The 21,398-nt window shown below is 48.9% G+C and overlaps 1 protein-coding gene across 3 annotated transcripts in view; it reads right to left on the reverse strand.

Moving 5' to 3' along the window:
• AHCYL2 (adenosylhomocysteinase like 2) overlaps positions 1 to 21,398 on the reverse strand; it is an 83,729-nt gene that overhangs the window by 10,886 nt on the left and 51,445 nt on the right. For all 3 annotated transcript variants that reach the window (XM_030581425.1, XM_030581608.1, XM_030581517.1), the window contains exons 7-15: positions 19,506 to 19,612; positions 17,061 to 17,177; positions 6,875 to 6,938; positions 5,184 to 5,272; positions 3,482 to 3,552; positions 2,311 to 2,405; positions 1,256 to 1,354; positions 212 to 280; positions 46 to 124 (exon numbers count right to left, since the gene is read on the reverse strand). In XM_030581425.1, coding sequence (XP_030437285.1) covers positions 46 to 124; positions 212 to 280; positions 1,256 to 1,354; positions 2,311 to 2,405; positions 3,482 to 3,552; positions 5,184 to 5,272; positions 6,875 to 6,938; positions 17,061 to 17,177; positions 19,506 to 19,612 — 790 coding nt within the window. The remainder of the gene's footprint in view (positions 1 to 45; positions 125 to 211; positions 281 to 1,255; positions 1,355 to 2,310; positions 2,406 to 3,481; positions 3,553 to 5,183; positions 5,273 to 6,874; positions 6,939 to 17,060; positions 17,178 to 19,505; positions 19,613 to 21,398) is intronic.

The raw sequence follows: 21,398 nt of genomic DNA on the forward strand, positions 1-21,398 counted from the left end.
TCCACCTCAGGTAAAGCTAAGGCCAGGGGCTGGGTATACCCTTACCCATTTTCTTAGGCAGCAGGTAGACGTCCTGTTTGTAGCGCCCTTCAGGGGCATTGTAGAGCTCTATCAAAGCCAGAGCCTGGGAATAAAACAACACATCTGGCTGAGTAACTCACATGTACCATGGCACGAGATACACCTCTTGCTCAACCCAAATGCTGCTCACCTGAGTGGTTGCGGTGATGGACAATACAAAGGTGGGGACAGTGGAACAGCTCAGGTTCAACAGACGGCCCTGAGAAATAAAATAAATAAGCTCCTTAATTCACATGGTACCTTTCAGCCTGGAGGATCCCAGAAGAAGGATATAGCAATTGCTTCAAACCATCAATGAAATGCAGCCTCGCTGGGGTGGAGCGCAGCAGTCCTTTAAAAGCACATAGGAACATTCGACAGAAGTGAGGAATTTGTTCCCAGTGGAACCTGCAGGGGGCTCTAGGGGCATAGGAAGTAGCAAATTCAAATGGGACTTTCGATACTGGGGCCAAGCCCTGTACTTGTGTGAAAAGGGCCATGGAATTAGCTAACAGCCCAAGCCGTCAGAAGCGCAGCATCTTCCCAACCCTGTGCTGGGACACTGGCTCAGTCCTCAGGAGAGTGCCAATCACCAACACCCCCAGGGTGCCGCTGGAGCTTTCCCATCTGAGTAAATAATAATACTGACTAGCCAGGCCCTGTTTGGCTGGTGAGAGCTGATGAGATCACAACCCAGGGGAACAGCGTTAGGGAGAGAGAAAGACATGCATGGGAATGCAGCCACCTGTTCCTTTGTGAAAGCCACAGGAAATATCTGACAGCAGCTTGTGGCCTTTGGCAACTTCCTTAACAGTAGGTTGTAGCCCTAGGGAAACCACACATATGTAGCTCATTGTCCCAGCAGCCCTCAACTGAATCTCTGTGGCTGAGCCATCAGTGATGGCTAAAAGCTCACTCAAACGATTTCAGAAGAATGAAATCTGACGCAATACCAGTGGGTGGACTGCTGTGGGCCACAGGCAGAGCGGGAAACACTGGAGCTGTTCGGACCATACAACACGCCAGAGGGACAGACACAGCAGGGCTTTGGGAGCTAACTAATCCTTCTACCCAAAGAGACATCGGTGAGCTGCTTGGGCCTATGCAGCAATCTCTAGAGGTTCTTGAGCTCCATGGCCCACTCAACCCTAGGCAGCCCACTAGGGTCACAGTCCCTGACACACGTGTTACTTACCTCTGCAAGCAGCACTATCCTCTTCCCATCTGGCCAGATGACATGGTCTACCTGAGATCTCACCCTCTCCCAGGTCAGCTCAGGCGTACGTAAGCTCGCCTGAAATATAGCATTTAAACAGTTCAAGCACTGGCAAAAATATCAGAAAATAGCAGCTAGAAGTAACACATATCATCCACTGACACTGTCCTGGGGTTATAGATTACTCCAGGCCTGATCTTTGTCTCATATGTTATATGGGTCACTTATTCATTTATTGTAGGCCAGAGCTCTAACAACAGCTGCAGTCTGAATTCTTCTGATTGCAAAGCTAGCTACAAAGCAGGATGAAAACTGATTTACACCCCTCTAGGCCCTCTTGTTGCTTTCTTTCCAGCAACATGGTGGCTGGCAGCAGAGAAAAGACAACTGTAACCACATGTCTCTGGGCAAAACAAGTCTCTCTCCTATGGGACTGCTTACAGCAACAAACGTCTTCTGGACTGGCACCGCAAGAAAGAGACAGTCCTATTTTCGTGCTTAACTCCAAATAGATGAGCAGATTTAAAGTTCTGTACAGTAATTTGCATAATTTGCACCTGGGTTATAAGCAGCGTGCTGAATCCCACTCTGATGCAATTTTAAACCGACTTATAAGTCTCAACAAGACCCTTAATGATTTACTAATGTGAAAGCAGACAGACTCGTAGCAAGACAAGTGCTGCTGTAACGAGCTCGCTACTGGGAAGGAGGAAAAAGGGCCATTATACTCTTCCAGGTTTTATTTCTGAAGCTAAACTCGTGTGGGCTCAGCTCTTTTGAATCCTTTCAGGGCATCACTGAAGTTACGAAGATATTTTTGGCAGCACAAAATGGTTGGTAGGGGTGGAGGTCTAGCTTATTATGCAGCCCTCTCAGGCCAGCCAGTCAGAACTAGTAGCATGAGGTCAGGCACCGCTCCCGATGACTGACTGATCTCAGAAGCTTTCAACACTGTTGAGTATGAGGTGAACCAGTGAAATGAATGTAAGAAACTCCCTCCGAGGACATACACCAGAAAACAGCTCAGTTCTTACCACATCAATTTCAGTGTTGGAATGTCCCATGTTGCACACAATACAACTGTTCTTCATTCTGTCTAGATGTTCTCTTGTCACTACGTTCTTGTTACCTTTAAACCCAGAAATATATGGTAATACATATGAATGCTGACATAGCTACAGTAAGTTCACCAGTACAGCCCACTCCAACCAACTGGGTTTTACTTGATGAGAAGTTTTGGGCATTCATTTTTTTCATGAATTTTCAAAAAACTAGAATGAAAACTAAATTTGTTACATACACACACACAGTGAAGTATGAACCTGGCTCTTTGGCCAGCAAATGAGAGGTAAGCATGAACCTATTCAGATAAAATAGACTAAAAAATCCTGCTCCCCAAGGAACTTCCACCCCAAACTCAAATTAAACTGGGGTTTAAATTAGCTCCCCGTCCAGTGCCTGCACACACTATATTCTGTTCTGCTGAACCATGGCACTCCTGTTCCAAGTCAGAGTCCAGAAGGACTACAATAGTTTGAGTGTCCTCACAATATTTCTGCAATGAGGAAGTACCAGGAAACTCTCAGAGAAGAGGATGGCAGTGAGCCTGCTCTCACAAGATGTCTAGCCCAGTTTTGCAGATGCATCAGCTTCTTGCTCTAATGAGCGTCTGAACTCTCAGGCGCTTAGAGAACACCAACTTTGTGAAGGTCTAGAAACAAGCAGGTCAAAGTCTCATGTACCGTAGCTGTTTGTCACCTCATGTGAGCTAAGGTGTTCACCATACTGGACATACACAGCTCTTAGTTGTGGGCAGAGCCTGAAGCGGACTCAACAGCCTTCTGCAGTATTGACTGGCTGCAGGTAGCTGTGCTCTGGCTGTTTTTCATAGCTCCATTGGCTGCTGTTCTCCAAGCTAAGCAAGCTAAAGGTGACAGATTAAGTGTGTTCCTGGACTGTCATGGGCAGAGCCAAAGCTCCAGCAGTCAATGACAGCGTACGGGTCTGTGACCAGCAACTAATGTGAAAGTGCCTCCTTGCTTGGAAAATTATAACTGGCTGCTGGGAGTTAGCAACTTTACAAGTATCCTATCAGTGCCCATTATTTTTATCCTATCACTGCCCCACTCCAATGGGAGGAGTTTGGGCAGCCTATCTAGTACACGTCACCTTACAGCTACTCCCACTGTCCTGGGACATACATACCTGTACAGGTGATGACAATGTCAACTTGTCTGATAACCTCATTGAGTTTCACAAGGCGGAATCCATCCATGCTGAGAGGACAGAGAAAAATGTATAGAATCTGAGGATTGGCTGAAATATACCAGACTCAAACACCCCAATGTAAGTCTCAGCTACCAATATTAACCCTCTGGGGCCAGGGATTGGGAATCCCTGATGCAGCACACTGATGGATTCGTAGTAGCACCAAGAACAGTGCTGGCTAGAGGACCTTAAATGGGGTTGTTATGGGGACAGTGACACTGTCGGGTTCCATGTTCTCTATAAATCATTCCAAACAAAAGAGTCTCAAGTATATTGGAAGATGGCACTTCTAGTGGTCAACCCTGCAAACTGCACCTGGGATCTGAAAATCCATCTCTACAAATAATACAGAAATTAGGTCAACCTTTTCATATCTGGCTGCCTGACTCCAAATTTAGGCACCACAATTAGTGGCCTAAACAGCTCCTACTGACGTCAGTGGGAATTGCAGGTGTCAGCATATCTGAAAACAAGGCCATATGACTTTAGGATCCTAAATATGGATTTATGAATGTAACTCTAGGCCCTCTGGCTTGAAACATCTGGGTTTAGATTTTTTCCCATGCTGACCACCCAATCTCAGTTTGCAAAGTGATCCCCCTAATTAAAATCCCTCCTGCGATATCACTTCTATGATGCCCATGAGGTGTATGATCATAATTACAATAAAACACAAACACAAGTTGTTTCCTCCTCTGGGTTTCTCTGTGTCCCCCATCCTCTCTATGGCTCTTTTACAGGGTAAAGGGCTGTCTATCTTTGTGACTTGTACCGTGCTGTGTATACTGTTGGTATGAAGCAACCAAATTAACAATAAATTGATGCATAAGCAGAAAGGTCACCAGCTCACTCCCTTACAGCTGGACTGTCTCTTGCAGGTTTGTGCATGTTACTAAGCAGATAGGAACAAAGAAGCATAGATCAGCTCTGCTGAGTAAGCAAAGCCGATTACCTAGTTTTCTGACCATAACTGCACTTTGGAAGTTAGATTTAGAAGGAAAGAAGCTGGTGTGTTTAACAAGGCCCTAAAGCTCCTGGTACTTTGCAAAATGACTACCTCACCTTTCCAACCCATTTTTGCTGCAGTTCTTAAGCGTAAGTGGTATCTCCACAATAAGCCAGGTTTCATTTGGAGAAAATGAGGCCAGAGATCATTGCAACACCCGCACATGAGGGGATAGCGTTATGCTTTCAGTCCCAGTTACAGCACCAGGATCTGGAATGCATGATCTGTAACTGGATGATCTGAGAAACTGACATGTTCCTTCAGTGGACTCCCCCACTGAACACAAACTGCGGCAAAATATGATATTCAGAGTTAAATTCTAATATCACTACAATCCATAACACTCTGGCAGTCTCATAGTCACTAAACCTTCAACTGCCCCTTAAAGCGTCTGCTATCTCTAACAGTGGAGCTGGCTTATCAGCAGATACAGATTAGCAGGCTGTTCTTGAGGAAAGTGACCCATTACTGATAGCAGCTGTGAGCGATGGATCACCCTGAACCTGTGGAGCGAGGCAAAGTCATTTTCAGCACTACTCCAGAGAGTGATTGACACTGACAGGACCTTGGCCTCAGTCTTACTCTAACTGAGTAAGACCTGTGGAAGGAACCAGACTCCCCACTGCCCCTTACCAGGCTTGCAGGGCACATATTGGATCGATCTCTGTCACATACACTATGGAGCCCATAGCCTTCAAAGCAGCGCAGCAGCCCTTTCCAACCTGCAGAGAGAGATGCCAATAGCACACACTGCACAGTACATTGCAGTCAGCACAGTCTGCTCCCGACATGAAGGGGAAAATCTCCCCGTCTCTGTGTTCAGCCAAGCCACACCCTGCTGCTGAAAGCTGTGTGATGAACTTCACACACAGGGGGAGGGTAGGGGAAGTTCCTTGAAATATGGAGTATAACTAACAGGAGCTACTTTGCTGAAGTGTTGCCAGAGATAGGACCCAAAGCAAAACCCCAGAGCCAAATTCAACCCAACTTTAGATGAGGCTGGATCTGCCCCAAACTTGGTGGCTGGCACTAGAGACTATATAGTATTACAATCCTGGATTCAGTTTACCTTCAGGAACGTGAGGGATCTGGATCAGGCCCCAATTTTAGTAACAACATAACCAGATGTTTGAAAAATTCCACTCCAGTACCACACAGTTCCTTTTCTTCACACCTCCCATCCCCAGAAAGCAGCAAGACGGTGCATTAAAGACACCAGACTTCTCACGTTGGCGAAGTCTAAGGTCATGTCTATACAACTGACGTTACAGTGGCATCACTATGTGGCCACAGCTCTGCTGCTGTGACCCCATGGCGTAGATGCAGACTACAGTGACAAAAAAGGTTTCTCCATTGTTGGGGGAACTGCACCTCCATGAGTGATGGTAACTGGGTTGATGGAAGCATTCTTTCATACACCTAGTTGTGTCTACACCAGGGGTTAGGTTAACATAATTACAATACTCAAGGTGTGGATTTTTCATACTCCAAGCTCTGTGGCTATCTTGACCTAAGTTTTAAGTGTAGGCCAGACCTAAGGGGTTCTTACAACCTTTCATCTATTTGGATAGCTCAATATCAGTGTTTTAATTTCTCAGCGTTAACTAACTTTACCCATGACACACTCAGTAAAACTGAGAGGGGAATTCCAGGGCATGGCTGCCTGGCCAAGAATTCCCCAAATGTGTTTGATTGTGCAATCTTTCCACGGGCGTATTGGAACATGGGATCATCAAGTGCACTCAACTTTTAGATCACAGTCGAACTGCCTGATGTTTGACTCATGTGAAATGATTTGGGGGTTCTCAGTCCAGATCAGAACACACCCCACTATAACTGCTACTAACTAGCCCCCATGTTAGCAGCCCCAGCTGAAGGAGGGGGGCGGAATACTGAGACTGAACCCTCCACTTTCATCTACAGAGATGATCCCTCCAGATCAGAGGTGAAAGCTCATTGGCAGGTCAACATTAAGATGGATTAATTGATCTTTCTTGACTGTATTTCAGTGTGCGATGCCACAGCAACCCCCTTCCCCTCTGTTCACAGCATCAAATTTCTATGTTACTTTTAAAAATCTATTGGTACAAGAAAAGAAAAATGCAGAGAAATTGTAGCAGGGGAAAAACCCTTCATTTTTGTCTAACTGGGCCCATTACTTTTAGAAGCAGGTTTTAAGATAACTGCAGATGAAGAGAGAAGCCATGGAGATCCAAAGCACCCTAGGATCAAGCTACATGAAGAGAAGCCCTAATATTATATAAAGCAACTACTCGATGCAACACACAAAGCAAATTCTGTGTGATGAAATACTGAAATTTTACCTCTCCATAGCCACAGACCACCACTTGCTTTCCTCCAAACATCATGTCTGTCGTCCTCTTAAGGCTAAGAAAAAGCGCAAGAATTAAAATAACAGATATTAGACGCAACCCCCAATGCCAGGGCATAAAACTAAACACATGCCAGTATTTAACAGGTAATAACGGTAACTTCTCAAAAATAAAATTAGTGCTGCTGACAGACAGGTTTTTTGGGCTCAGCTGATGTGACTATTCGATCCCACAGACAACACTGCATTTGGTGGGCTGATCATGCTCCTTTTCAGGACCACTGGAAGAATCCCAGTTTTCTTCCCCAAAGTATAATGGCCGAAATGGATATATGTGTAAATCCTTTGGATCTGAATGGGAATTACATGTGTGTATTTCAAAGGCAAAAATCTGGCCCATTGTTTCTTCTGGAGATCACCAAGTGGGAACCTCAAGGCCCCTCCAGAGCCAGTCTTGCCCATGCAGTGCTACCACCCCAGGCATGGGGCTAGAATGAAGGAGAATTTTCTACACGGTGGCACCCAGAAAAGACTGCTAGGGAAGACAAACAGTGGTTTCCTGGCACAATCCTGATGATTTGTACAAATAAGACTCTTCCTTCCAGTCTGTTTCTTCTTAGCTCTCCCTAAGAGTGTCCTACATTACAGTCTATTTTTAGCATGAAAGTAAATAGGTTAGCAGTGTGGGGAAGGCAAAATTCCCTTACTTTCCTAATGAATTTAGACAGAAATCCCTGCAGATTTAGCTGCACTTTTGCACACATTTTCTCTGGCCCAGTTTCAGAGGTCTGAGAGAGGCTTTATCTTAGAGCTCAATTTACTTACGTCTATTACAATTCAACACTACACAGCAAGACAATAGGGACGTGGTTTTGAATTTCTGCACTGTAAAGACTCACTGATAATTAACACATGCTTCATACACACGGGTGCACCTAACTTCTCATTCTGTCATGCTGAAAATGTGGAAGTAATTCTTCCTTCGACTGTAAGACCTTTGGGGCAAGGACAGTGTTTTCATTACACATGTGTACTTTGTTCAGCACAATGAGACCCTGATCCCTTATTGGGCGTCTAGGTGCTGCTACAATGTAAGTAACAGTAGTTATACAAAACAGTTGTATTAGCCCTAAGAGCAATTTAGTTTCACAAAGCTACTTTAAAAGCACCCAAGAGACTTTGAGAGAAGCCATTCTATATCTAGGCACCTATATGCTCTGCATCACTAGAGTTTGTAAAGGGCCCAGGAGAGATCAATTGTACTTGAACACCCTCGGAAGACAGGGAAATATCATCCCCTTTCTGCAGATGGTGGATTGAGGCACAGAGATTAAGCAACCTGCCCGAGGCCACATAGTGAGTGTATGGCCAAGCTAAGACTTGAACTCAGATCTTCTGAGTCCGAGCCAGTGTCTTAGTCACAAGACCATTGTTCTCATATCATCCAAGGAAAGAAAAAAAACAAATGAAAGCACAAGATTCGCTGATGTAGGAGGTTAGCGTCTACTGCTGGGGCTGGATTTGCAGCACTGGACTCTAAAACTGACGGGAAAAGATGGTTACTCACCTTTGTAACTGTTGTTCTTCGAGATGTGTTGCTCATATTCATTCCAGTTAGGTGTGCGCGCCGCGCGTGCACATTCGTCGGAAACTTTTTACCCTAGCAACTCCAGTGGGCCGGCAGGTTGCCCCCTAGAGTGGCGCCGCCATGGCGCTCGATATATACCCCTGCCGGCCCACCCGCTCCTCAGTTCCTTCTTGCCGGCTACTCCGACAGTGGGGAAGGAGGGCGGGCATGGAATGGATATGAGCAACACATCTCGAAGAACAACAGTTACGAAGGTGAGTAACCGTCTTTTCTTCTTCGAGTGATTGCTCATATCCATTCCAGTTAGGTGAATCCCAAGCCTTACCTAGGCAGTGGGGTCGGAGTGAGAAGTCGCGGCACGGAGCACTGCAGAGCCAAAGGCCGCGTCATCTCTGGACTGCTGGACCAGGGCGTAGTGGGAAGCAAAGGTGTGGACCGATGACCAGGTCGCTGCCCGACAGATCTCTTGGATGGGTACGCGGGCGAGGAAAGCCAGCGACGACGCCTGCACCCTGGTAGAGTGCGCAGTCACACGGCCCGTAGGGACGTGAGCCAAGTCATAGCAGGTCCTGATACAGGACGTTACCCACGAGGATATCCTCTGTGAGGAAATGGGAAGCCTCTTGATTCGGTCTGCTACTGCCATGAAAAGCTGGGGGGATTTGCGGAACGGTTTGGTCCTCTCCACATAAAAAGCGAGAGCCCGACGGACATCAAGCGAGTGGAGTTGCTGCTCCCTGCGTGACGAATGAGGCTTCGGGAAAAAGACAGGGAGGAAGATCTCCTGGTTGACGTGAAAGGCTGAGACCACCTTGGGGAGAAAGGCAGGGTGCAGTCTCAGCTGCACCTTATCTTTATGGAAGACCGTATACGGGGGATCTACCGTGAGGGCCCGGAGTTCCGACACCCGTCTAGCTGAGGTGATGGCCACTAGAAAGGCAGTCTTCCAGGAGAGATAGAGCAGGGAGCAAGTCGCTAACGGCTCAAAAGGAGGGCCCATGAGCCGAGCCAGAACCAGGTTGAGATCCCAGGTAGGGGCAGGGGGTCGGACGTTGGGGTAAAGACGTTCTAGTCCCTTCAGGAATCTAGTCACCGTCGAGTGAGAGAAAACCGAGAGGCCATCCCCACCCGGATGAAAGGTGGAGATAGCCGCCAGGTGAACCCGAAGGGACGATATCGCCAGGCCCTGTTGCTTGAGGGACCAGATGTAGTCCAAAATATTGGCGACAGAAACCTCCATAAGGAGGAAACCCCTCTCCGTGCACCAACAAGAGAAACGCTTCCACTTGGCCGAGTACGTCACTCTGGTGGAAGGCTTCCTGCTGCCCAGGAGTACTTCATGTACTGGGGTAGAGCAGCGTAATTCGGATCTGGTCAGCCACGCAGGAGCCACACCGCAAGGTGCAGCGACTGGAGGTCCGGGTGACAGAGTCTGCCGTGGTCCTGGGTGATCAGGTCCAGGTGAAGGGGCAGGGGGACTGGGTCGGCTATGGCCAGGTCCAGCAACATGGGGTACCAATGCTGCCTGGGCCACGTTGGAGCTATTATAATCACGGGGGCCCTGTCCCTGCGCACCTTCAGAAGGACCTTGTGGACCAGCGGGAACGGAGGGAACGCGTAGAACAGGTGGGTCGTCCACGGATAAGGAAGGCGTCCGCTACCAACCCGGGCTCCCGGCCCTGAAAGGAGCAGAATGCCTGGCATTTCCTGTTCCCCCTGGACGCGAAGAGGTCCACCCGGGGACAACCCCACCTCTGGAAGAGTGAGAGGGCGACGTCCGGGCGAAGGGACCACTCGTGTGAGAGGAAGGATCTGCTCAGGTGGTCTGCCAGCGTGTTCCGTACTCCGGGGAGGAAGGAAGCCGTGAGGTGAATGGAGTGGGCTATACAAAAGTCCCAGAGCCGCATCACCTCCTGACATAGGGGAGGGGATCTCGTGCTGCCCTGCTTGTTGTGAACACCGCGACACAACGACCTCGAAGCTGATGGGAGAACGCTTGACAAGCAAGACGGACTGCTCTCAACTCCCGTATGTTGATGTGGAGGTCCACTTCCTGAGGGGACCACAGGCCCTGTGTCCTCAGGGTTCCCAGGTGGGCCCCCCAGCCCAGGTCTGAGGCATCCGTTGTTAGGGACACCGAGGGTTGGGGCGGATGAAACGGGAGCCCTGCACACACTACGGACTGGTCTAGCCACCACCGGAGGGAATCCAATACCCCCTGGGGGATGGTGATAACTGTGTCCAGCGAATGTCTGGTCGGCTTGTACTGCGCGATGAGCCAAGATTGGAGGGGCCTCATGCGGAGCCGCACATAACCTGTCACAAATGTGCAGGCCGCCATGTGGCCTAAGAGGGTTAGGCATGTCCTTATAGAGGTCAGGGGGGCCGCCTGCAAGTGTTGAATGATGGCCGACAGTGACTGGAACCTGGGCAACGGCAGAAGGGCCCTGGCCAAGGTGGAGTCCAGAACGGCCCCGATGAACTCTATCCTCTGCGTGGGGAGCAGAGTGGACTTGTCCACGCTGATAATGAGGCCCCAGGCAGCAAAGAGTCCGCTGATCCTGCGGACGTGGTTGCGGACCTGCAGCTCTGATGTGCCTCGAATCAGTCAGTCGTCGAGGTAAGGGAACACGTGAATGCGACTGTGCCGAAGATATGCAACGACGACTGCCATGCATTTTGTGAATACCCTCGGGGCCATGGAGAGGCCAAACGGGAGGACCGCAAATTGGTAATGATGGCGGTCGACCACGAACCGAAGGAAACGTCTGTGTTGTGGCAATATGGCGATATGAAAGTAAGTGTCCTGCATGTCAAGGGCGGTGTACCAGTCTCCAGGATCCAGAGATGGGATAATGGTCCCCAGGGATACCATGCGGACCTTCAACTTCACCATATGTTTGTTGAATTCCCGCAGGTCGAGGATAGGTCTGAGGCCTCCCTTGGCCTTGGGGATCAGGAAGTAGTGGGAATAAAATCCCTTGCCCTTCTCGTTCTCCGGAACCGCCTCTATGGCTCCTTTGTCGAGGAGCATCTGCACCTCCTGGTGGAGGAATTGCTCGTGAGAGAGGTCCCTGAAGAGGGACGAGGGTGGGGGGCGGGAGGGAGGGTAAGACGTAAACTGCAGACGGTATCCCGTCTGCACAGTGCGTAAGACCCAGCGGTCGGATGTTATTTGGGTCTACGCCTGGAGCAAAAACGAAAGGCGGTTGGAAAATGGGGGGGAAGGATCCGTGGGGGAAACTGGTACCACGCCCTCGGGCGCACCTTCAAAACGAAGGTTTGGGCCCAGGTGGGGCTTTGGAGGAGCTCTGGTTCTGCCCCCCTTGGTTGTCCGACTGTCTGCGCCTGCCATTTCTGCCACGGCGCCTATTGAGGTCCTGCTGCTGGCGGAACTGGGGGTACGGCCGGCGCTGCTGCTGTTGTTGCGGCTGGAAGGGTCTGCGCTGTGTCCCGGGCGTGTGCATCCCAAGGGAGGGCATGATGACCCGATTGTCTTCAGGTTTTTTAGCCTGGGGTCTGTCTTCTCCGAGAACAGGCCCTGACCTTCGAACGGGAGGTCCTGGATGGTATATTGGAGCTCCAGTGGAAGGCCAGAAACCTGAAGCCAGGAGATGCGGCGCATTGTAACCCCTGAAGTGAGGGTTCGAGAGGCCGAGTCTGCTGCGTCCAAGGAGGCCTGCAACGAGGTTCTTGTGACCTTCTTGCCCTCGTCAAGAATTGCCACAAATTCTTGACGCACCTCCTGTGGCAACAGCTCCTTAAACTTATCCGCTGCCACCCAGAAAGGTGTAGCGGCTAAGGAGGGCTTGTTGGTTGGAAACCCTGAGCTGAAGGGAACCCGCCGAATAGACCTTGCGGCCTAGGAGGTCCATACGCCTCGCCTCCTTGGACTTGGGAGCTGGGGCCTCTTGTCCGTGACGCTCCCTCTCGTTCACCGACTGCACTACGAGGGAGCACGGTGTCGGGTGAACATGGAGGTACTCATAGCCCCTGGAGGGAGCCATGTACCTACGCTCCACGCCTCGTGCATCAGGAGGGATGGAGGCCGGCAACTGCCAGATCGTATTGGCGTTGGCCTGGATAGTCCTAATAAAGAGCAGGGCGACCCTGGTGGGAGCATCTGCGGAGAGGATGCTCACCACGGGATCTTCGATCTCGGAGTCCTCCTCAGCTTGCAGGTTTAAATTCTGTGCTACGCGCCTGAGGAGGTCCTGGTGCGCCCTGAGGTCGAGTGGGGGAGGGCTGGTGGAAGATGTGCCTGCCACTGCCTCATCGGGAGAGGACGATGAGGAGACCCCTGGCAAAACAGCGTCCATGGGGGGCTCTGTCTGAACCCGTGCCTCTGACTCTGGAGGGAGCTCAGGGTCCTGCTGTTTGGACCTGTCCTCCCCGTCCGGAGAGGGAGGGGGGCGAGACAGAGATGCCTCTGGCGCCCTGTGCTCAGCCATTGCAGGCCTAGGAGGAAGCTGTTGGGGGCCCTGGGCTTGGTGGTACGCCCAGGGTGTCCAGAACCCCCATTGCTGCGGTCCCTGGTCCTGCGGAGGAGGGTCCTGAAAAAGGGACGCGTGTCTGTCTGTGTCCAGCACATAAACACTGTCTGCCTGTGACGACATAGACGGCTGTCTGGAAGGCCATGGAGGGGCCGAGCGCAGCTGGTAGGGATCCCTTAGTCCTGACGCCGAAGATGTTCTCGGTGCCGGGGACCGGTACCAGGAGTCATACCGGTGCCGGGATCGGGACCGGGGCCTGCCTTCGACTCGGTGCCGGGATCGGGACCGGGACCTGCCACTGACGCGGTGCCGGGAGGTCAACCGGGACCGGGACCTGCCACCAGCTCGGTGCCGGGAGGTCGACCGGAGAGTTGATCGCCGATGGGAACGGCTCCTAGAGTCCCGGTGCCGGTAGCGGTGACTTGAACCAGACTGGGACTGTTTGGAGGATGACCGGCACCGCGAGTGCGACCGGTACCGCCAAGGGGAGCGGTGCCGGGACTGCAAGCGGCGCCGGGAGCAAAAGCGTCCACAGCGATGGGACCTCGACAGCGATCGTGAGTCCTGAGACGGCACTCTCATCGTTGGCTTGCCTCTGGACACAACCCGCACCGGGGGCACCAGGGGCTGAGGCTGGGTTGGCTCTGTAAGAGCGATCAGGTCCCGTGCCGAAGCAAAAGTCTCTGGCATCAATGGGACCAATAGCTCAACCCCAGATCTTATGGGGGAGCTAGGAGGGACCGGACTCGACGGACCCTCAGGGCCCGGAGTCGACGGGATCCCTGCTGGTGGTGCTGCGGCCGAGGTAGGTGCCGGGCGCTCCACTCGAGTCTGCCTGGATGGAGTCGCAGACTTCGAGGGCCTTGCTTCGGGTCCCGGTGCCGGGGAAGGACGGTGCCAGGATGTCTTTCCGATGCTGGCGCGGTCCGGTGCCGGTGTAGAGGTGATGGTCTGCGAAGTTACCGGGTTGAGTGCCGCTTCCATAAGGAGAGTCCTTAATCTCTGGTCCCTCTCCCTTTTTATCCTAGGCTTAAAAGCCTTGCAAATGCGGCACTTGTCCGAAATGTGCGATTCCCCCAGGCACTTTAGGTAAGCGTCATGGGGATTGCTGGTCGGCATCGGCTTCTTACAGGCCGCGCATTGTTTGAAGCCCGGCGAACCAGGCATGGGCCCGGTGCCGGGAAGGGCTACGGCCCAAACCGCTAACAAGTATTTACAACTATTTACAAACAACAATTAACTGACTATACTTTTATAACTATTTACTACTAACTACAACTATGAACCGTAAAACGAAGGAGAGCTAGGGACGTGGAGGACAGCAAGCCGTGCTCCACAGTTCCAACGACCGACACGGCGGTAAGAAGGAACTGAGGAGCGCGTGGGCCAGCAGGGGTATATATCGAGCGCCATGGCGGCACCACTCTAGGGGGCGACCTGCCGGCCCACTGGAGTTGCTAGGGTAAAAAGTTTCCGACGAACGTGCACGCACGGTGCGCACACCTAACTGGAATGGATATGAGCAATCACTCGAAGAAGAACAAATCTTCTGATTTAAAGCATCAGTTGATCACCACAAGATCAGAAGTATTTTTGTCCCAGTTCCCCTGCACAGCGTGAGCACTACTAATTAGGTACATATTGGGGAATCTCTACCTTCCATTGAAACATTAGGTATTAGGCAATGAAGGACACGGAACATTAGATTAGATGGACAAATGGTCTGAGCCACTAAGGCAAATCCTGTGTTCTTACAAGAAATTAAACTTTAACATTTCCACATGACCTCTTAGAACATTAAGAACGGCCACAATGGGTCAGACCAATGGTCCATCTAGCCCAGTATCCTGTCTCAGACACCAGCCAGTACCAGAGTTTCAGGAAGGTGTACAGGTCAGAGAATTTTGGAGTTGTCTACTCCTGTTTTTTCCTCCAGGCTTCTGGCAGTCAGAGGTTTAGGGTCACCACATGCATGCGGTTACATCCCTAACCATCTTGGCTAAAAGCTATTGATGGACCTGTCCTCCAGGAACTTATCTAGTTTATTTTTGAACCCAGTTATACTTCTAGCCATCACAACATTCCATGGCAATGAGTTCCACAGGTTAGTTGTGGGTTGTGTGAAAAGGTATTTCCTCTTGTTTGTATTAAACCTGCTGCCTATTAATTTCATGGGATGACCCCTGGTTTTGTATTGTGAGAAAGGGTAAACAATACTTGCCCATTCACTTTTTAATGATTTTATAAACCACTATCATATCCCTCCTTAACCATCTCTTTTCTAAGCTGAACAGCCCTAATCTTTTTAGTCTCCTCATACGGAAGCTATTCTGTACCCTGGATAATCTTTGCTGTCTTTTAACCTTTTCCAGTTCCACTGTATCCTTTTTGAGATGGGTGATCAGAACCAGACACAGTATTCCAGGGGTAGTTGTATCATAGATTTTATAGTGGCATTATAATATTTTCTATCCCTTTCCTAATAGTTCCTAACATCATCAGCCTTTTTGACAGTTACTCCATGTTGAGCCGAGGTTTTCAGAGAACTATCCACAATGACCCCAAGATCTCTTTCTTGAATAGTAACAGTTAGTTTAAAACCCATCATTATATAGACTCACAGACTTTAAGGTCAGAAGGGACCGTTATGATCATCTAGTCTGACCTCCTGCACAATGCGGGCCTCAGAATCTCACCCACCCACTCCTGTATCAAACCTGTGTCTGAGCCATTGAAGTCCTCAGATCATGGTTTAAAGATTTCAAGGTGCAGAGAATCTTCCAGGAAGTGACCTGTGCCCCATGCTGCAGAGGAAGGTGAAACCCCCCCCAGGGCTTCTACCAATCTGCCCTGGAGGAAAATTCCTCCCCAACCCCAAATACGGTGATCAGCTAAACCCTGAGCATGTGGGCAAGACTCACCAGCCAGACACCCAGGAAAGAATTCTCTGCAGTAACTCAGATCCCACCCCATCTAACATCCCATCACAGGCCATTGGGCATATTTACCGCTAATACTCAAAGATCAATTAATTGCCAAAATTAGGCTATCCCATCATACCATCCCCTCCATAAACTTATCAAGCTTAGTCTTGAAGCCAGATACGTCTTTTGCCCCCACTGCTCCCCTTGGAAGGCTGTTCCAGAACTTCACTCCTCTGATGGTTAGAAACCTTCGTCTAATTTCAAGTCTAAAGTTCCTGATAGCTAGTTTATATCCATTTGTTCTTGTGTCCACATTGGTACTGAGCTTAAATAATTCCTCTCCCTCCCTGGTATTTATCCCTCTGATATAGTTATAGAGAGCAATCATATCTCCCTTCAGCCTTCTTTTGGTTAGGCTAAAAAAGCCAAGCTCTTTGAATCTCCTTTCATAAGGCAGGTTTTCCATTCCTTGGATCATCCTAGTAGCCCGTCTCTGAACCTGTTCCAGTTTGAATTCATCCTTCGTAAACATGGGAGACCAGAACTGCACACAGTATTCCAGATGAGGTCTCACCAGCGCTTTGTATAATGGTACTAACATCTCCTTATCTCTACTGGAAAAACCTCACCTGATGCATCCCAAGACCGTATCAGCTTTCTTCACAGCCATATCACATTGGTGGCTCATAGTCATCCTGTGATCAACCAACACTCTGAGGTCCTTCTCCTCCTCTGTTACTTCCAACTGATGTGTCCCCAGTTTATAACAATAGTTCTTGTTATTAATCCCTAAATGCATGACCTTGCACTTTTCACTATTAAATTTCATCCTATTACTATTACTCCAGTTTACAAGGTCATCTAGATCTTCCTGTATGATTTCCCGGTCTTCCTCTGTAGTGGCAATAACTCCCATCTTTGTATCATCCGCAAACTTTATTAGCACATTCCCACTTTTTGTGCCAAGGTCAGTAACAAAAAGATTAAATAAAATTGGTATAAGTATAGGTGGGTTTATTTTTTCCAATGGGCATCACTTTGTACATATCAATTTTGAATTTCATTTGGCATTTTGTTGCCCAGTCACCCAGTTTAGTGGACCTCTGTCCATTCTAAACGCACCCAAGCATGAAAGTCATGCAGGATGCTCTATTTAGTCAGGGAGCTACATACCCATCAAGAATGGATTCTCTGCAACAGTAAAGGTTGTCAAACTTCTGTTTGGTGACAGAGTCGTTGACGTTCATAGCTGGGACACAGAGTTTCCCAGCTTTAGATAACTGGTATAACCTGTAAGGAATAAGGGAAAGAACAGGAGAATGAAAAATGAACTGAGGAAGGTTTTCCTATGTTCTGCCTCCACACGCTCTTACCTCTCTTGATTAGCTGGCAAGGAGTGGCACATATCTCCAAAGGCAAAGTTAGAATCTACCTATGGACATCCTACCAATTCCAGCATGGGAGGTGTGTCCCTCATTTCGTAAACGCATTTATGCTTGTCCCCTCCAGAAAAATTGCCAGGATCAGATTAGACTCTAAAGCATGTTCTGTCCTTTGCTCCTTTACATGTTTATCAAGAGCACTACAGCATGCCCCTTGCAACTTCAGATCAATACCCTTTGGTGCCCTTTCAGTGCAAAATATGTGTGTTCCTAAAGCCCTCCTCCCACATTTCTTACAATTTAGGTGCAAGTAGTAAGAGCTGGTCACAGTGAGAGACTCATAACAGCCTTACAAAGTGCAACCACTAAGATGGGTATTTGGACCAACTAACATTTAAAATGGCATAGTCAGTACACTGACTGCAACATAAGGCAAGTTCCAATCATGCTGCAGTACGTGCTGCGTTGAACTTTTGTTACTGGCAATAGCTAGAAATGCATCTCTCTGTGGAAGTACTCAGTTATGATTAACTACTTGGAGAGTGAAAACATAAACAAGATAGCAAATCTACATGCTAGAATACAAACAGGAAGAGAACCTGAAAGTATTCAATTGTTGTGTGTTCAAGAGTTGGCTGGTATCCTGCAAACCAGAATATGATCAATCAGCTCTCTCACAAATATACACTGAGTACAATTATGCCTTCTCCAGAAGACTCTCATCTTGCTCTCTACTGTTTACCACAACCTGGACAACACTTCTGTGCACAAACTGCCCCACTGTGTATTTCCCTCACTGCACTCTCTGACCCATCTACAAGCCTCAAGCATTAGCTCCCAGATACAGTGATTTCCCATACCCAATGCTTCAGAAACTCAATGCATGTTTTGCGTTCCCTGTGTGCCTCCCATCAGACCTTAGCCGCACTCTTGAAGCAAGAACGCAGGGAGTTACCTTTAACCTTACTTGGCTCTCTACACATCTACCTTACCCATACATCTCCGACTGCCACTGATAGAATACTGTCAAACCAGGTCCTTTTCTTCACCCTGCCTCTGCTGAAATCTTAGTCAGGTTTCAGCCAGCACTTCCTGTCTCAACAGTTTCAATTCCCTTTTTCACAGCATGCCTAGATCCCTATTCTAAACTTCAGCCAGTTTAGAGAGACGCAGCCACACTATGCTCTCACTGCAAGAAAAAAAAAGAAGACTGTCACCCTCATCCTCTGTCACCTTTGCTAGCTTCCTATTCCTCCCTACTGTTCTGAGTCACCTTCACTACCTTGCAATCCACCGCCTCCTCCAACTGAAAACTGACTTGCTGATTTGCTCAAACCACACACTTGCTCAGACCTTCCTTCTGACTTTGTTAATCACTTCTCCCACCCAGGGCCAGCTCCAGGGTTTTTGCCACCTCAAGCAGCATAAAAAAAAAAAGGCAGCAAGCTGTGATCGTGATCAGCTCTACTGCTGCTGCTTCAGTCTTCAGCGGCAATTCGGCAGCTGGTCCTTGACTCCGAGAGTGAGTGAGGGACCCGCCACCGAAGAGCTGGACGTGCCGCCCCTCTCCGTTGGCCGCCGCAAGCACCTGCTTGCTGGGCTGGTGCCAGCTCTGCTCCCATCACTCCTCTGCTTCCACAGGCTGGGGTATGGGTGTAAGCATTTACGCTGACTTGTCTGTCTGGAATTCTCTCCCTCCCTCAAGCAAAGGAGTCATTTCCTCTTACAATCTCACTCCCTTCCTGTGCACTTCAGTTTGGAATTGACTCTAAGCTTCTCACTTTCGCCAAAGCCAACCACACTTTCCCCTTGCACTGCAACACCAATCCTCACTCCTCTTCTCATCATCCCTTCCTCTTCACCTCCCTGGCAAGGCAGGCATGTATTATCCCCATGTTACAAAGGGGAAAGCAAGAGGTTAGATGTTTTCTCAGGGTCACACTAGAGTCAATGGCAGAATCAGAATGAGAACTCAGAAATTCCTATCTTCTAGTCTCAGGTTCAGCTCATTAGATGTTTTTAAGTTTATTTTTAGATAGAGGAGAGTAAATGTGACTTTTTATTTTTTAAGAGCTAGTCCACACCAACAGGAAACTACTCCAAGGCCATATAAAGTCCAGGCAACAGTCTGAGATATGGTATGTCACAGCTTCTTGTGACTGCTGAGTATATGTGAGACACACAAGGATCCTTTGCCCAGAGGGCTACATGCTCGCTGTGGATTCAGCTCCATTACCTGTGGACACCGGTCACACTCTCTTCTACTATCCCCTTGATCTTCTTAAACATGTTGGGGTATTTCTTATAAATCCAGTGGGTCAGGTCCCCTCCATCATCCAAGATCTGTAATGAGAAAGTTGCACCAAGTCACTGTACTGAAATCCAGCAAGGCCACTGACCTTCGTTAATAACACCAGGGGTAAATTGTCACTAAATTTCAGCTTCTGAAGCAAGTCCATGTCTTGGTATTATGTAGGCCATTGCAACACCACAGAGAAAGCCAAGACAAGGACTATTCAATGGAACAATTACACTTTGGTTACGTTTTTGTTTAACGAGGCTGGAGAGGCATTGCTGAGGTCCTCAATATTTATCCCCAGACTAGGGACAGTGCGAACAGCAGCAGCGCAAGCTCCTCTCACTTGCTCCAGCAGGAAGGATCATCTCAGGAAGTGACAGGGAAATGTTTGTTGGCCATAGCCCAGTCTCTGGCCTTTCTGCTCCAGCTGCAAACAGTGAGGCCAACTAACGATAAATGTAATAATAATTTTATACTGGGAAACCCATCATGTTTCACATAGGCCACTGAACAGCCTTTAGTCAGTAACGTTTAATCACAACCTTCCCAGGTTGGATTTGACCTTGGAACCTAGAAATACGAGGCTCCCTAGCAGATCACCAGTCCCCTGAACCATCCAGTTCCTCCTAATGAACCCCTTTACCGAAGGAGATAAAAACCACACTCTAAAAGACATTCCTTATAGAATGTGCTCCTCACGGTGGAAAGTAATAGCCAGACTTATTGCTTTATTAAAACAATTAAAATGAGAAGATCTACTTATGCTGGTTCTATATTAAATACAAGTTAAGTGGTCTCTGAAAAATTAATGCCTTACTAAGAACCATAATTCAGCCTGGAATCCTAGAAATTAGAGAAGAAAAAAGATCTCAAGCTTTCTAATCCAGTGAGCTATGGCTCCCCTGGGGACCCACAAAGGGAGTTTTTTTTAATTGACATGACCATTTTTGTGTTTTCTAATTAAGAAGCAAATGAAATAAGCTTAACAAATCACCTGTTTTACCTGCGTCTGCATCTTATGCTGCAGCTGCTGTGGTGCAGGCAGCCCCTCTGTGCCCTCCACTCCTACAGAGGGCTTCCAACAGGGAGACTTGCTGCGGTGGGAAGCATTCAGCAGGAAGTCTCCTGTCTGAACCCCCCTGTTGGAGAAGAGCGCGAAGAGATACTAAGCCCTGGTCTACACTAGGGGGAGGGATCGATCTAAGTTACGCAACTTCAGCTACGTGAATAATGTAGCTGAAGTTGACGTACTTAGATCGACTTATCGTGGTGTCTTCACCGCGGTGAGTCAACTGCTGCCGCTCCCCCGTCAACTCTGCCTGTGCCTCTCGCGGGGCTGGAGTACAGGAGTTGACGGGAGAGCACTCGGGGGTCGATTTATCACCTCTAGACTAGACGCGATAAATCAACCGCCGCTGCATTGATCGCTGCCCGCCAATCCGATGGGTAGTGTAGACATACCCTAAGACAGTGCTGCCTGTGGCACCAGCACCAGCCAACAGGGGAATGGGGCGGGGCAGAGGAAAAAGCAGGTGCATTTTACTTTACAACAGGACAGTTTTTACTGAGTGCTAAGTCTACATATAGCAAAGGCTGGGCTGAAGATGATGATGATTTTAATGCAGTTAAGCAGAAAAGGAAGAAAAGCAGACAATACGATGATAGGTACAGGATGTTTGGATTTTCTTGTCTTGTGGCCAGGGCCAGTTGACAGAACAAGCTCAGAAGGATCAATATTTTGCACTGCAGCTGGATGAATCCACAGACACAGCAAACATGGCTCAGCTTCTGTGTCATGTGAGATTTAACAAAGCAGGTGCAATAATGGGA

The sequence above is a fragment of the Gopherus evgoodei genome, chromosome 1, assembly GCF_007399415.2.
Source record: "Gopherus evgoodei ecotype Sinaloan lineage chromosome 1, rGopEvg1_v1.p, whole genome shotgun sequence".
NCBI lineage: Eukaryota > Metazoa > Chordata > Testudines > Testudinidae > Gopherus > Gopherus evgoodei.